Below are 1,271 nucleotides of genomic sequence, written 5' to 3'. Positions count from 1 at the left end.
TGCTGAACCTGTGCAGGAGGAGTTGCTCTTTGTATCCCACTGTGCAGCGCTTTGGATATTCTCCCTGGCCTTTGCAGAACCACAGGCTTTAGCTGCTGTAGCACAGATGTTCACTCCACAGGCAGCTCTGTGAGCAAGGACGTTTCCACCTCTCTGGCTGTTTGTCACTAGCTCGAGGCTACTCCCAGCTCTGCTGAGCAAAGGGATTAGAGAAATGCTCCTCAGTCAGCCCACAGGCTTGATAGCAGCCAGGCAGGGTGCTCCTCGCCGTGTGTGGGCGTCCTTCCTCCCTTCACTCGTCTCTGTGAGCAAACCTGAGAAGTTCCCCATGAACGGTTTCCTGTGAAATGACCACTCCTGTCTTTGCTCGGCCCTAGGTATGTGAACATCAGCTCCCTGGTGTTCAGCATGGATTCCCAGTTCCTCTGTGCTTCCAGCAACACAGAGACGGTGCACGTCTTTAAGCTGGAGCATCTCACTGACAGGTGAGGGGGTTAGCCTGGGTTAACGTGCCTGCCCCAGGGCTGTCTCTGCTTCAGAGCTCTGCTTTACACAGCGGGCCCCCCTTTCCTCACCACATACTCTCCATGAGCAGTACTGGCTGCAAACTCTTTGGCTTTGTATCCTGAGGGACTCATCCTTGGCAGAGTTACACGCTGAACCCCTGCTGTCAGCCTCTCCGGGCCTGCTCTGGGTTTTTGAGCTGCTGCTGTCCCCTGCCTCCTGCCTGTGCGTCCAGCTGGGCCGGCGCACAGTGTGTGCAGATGCTCCAAGGAAAGCCTTTCTGTATCTTGAGATCAGGATCATTCTTGCCTGTTCCTGATCTGTTTTGTCATGCTGATTGCTGCTTTGTCACCCCCTCAGCCGGCCAGAGGAGCCTCCAACCTGGAGCGGTTACATGGGAAAGATGTTCCAGGCTGCTACCAACTACCTCCCTGCTCAGGTGTCAGGCATGATGAACCAGGACCGAGCCTTTGCCACCGTCCGCCTGAACATCTCTGGTCAAAGGAACATCTGTGCCCTCTCCACGTATGTATCGACGTCTGTGTCCCTTCTGCCAACCCCAGCCCAGGAGCAGACACAACTATCTCTGCAGAACACCACCACTGCGGCCCCTTATCTTGCACCCGTGCCTGCAGAGCGCGTGGCCTGGGCACGTGCTGTATCTGTGCACAGTACAGATGTGTTTTGACTCATGATCCTTTCCTTATTAGGATTCAGAAGCTGCCTCGACTGTTGGTGACTACATCGGATGGACATCTCTATATCTA

General features: G+C 55.1%; 1 protein-coding gene across 1 annotated transcript in view; it reads left to right on the top strand.

Annotated features, from left to right (window-relative positions):
• The window catches only part of WIPI1 (WD repeat domain, phosphoinositide interacting 1), a gene marked incomplete at its 5' end in the record, with an annotated part of 19,234 nt that overhangs the window by 10,909 nt on the left and 7,054 nt on the right, over positions 1-1,271 (top strand). Inside the window, 3 exons of the mRNA XM_009869735.1 lie at positions 378-485; positions 865-1,029; positions 1,215-1,271. Of these exons, the coding sequence (XP_009868037.1) occupies positions 378-485; positions 865-1,029; positions 1,215-1,271 (330 nt within the window). The remainder of the gene's footprint in view (positions 1-377; positions 486-864; positions 1,030-1,214) is intronic.

This window comes from Apaloderma vittatum, unplaced genomic scaffold, assembly GCF_000703405.1.
Source record: "Apaloderma vittatum isolate BGI_N311 unplaced genomic scaffold, ASM70340v1 scaffold26925, whole genome shotgun sequence".
Lineage (NCBI taxonomy): Eukaryota > Metazoa > Chordata > Aves > Trogoniformes > Trogonidae > Apaloderma > Apaloderma vittatum.
Note: the sequence above shows the minus strand (reverse complement) of the source record. Positions and strands in the feature narration are given on the sequence as shown.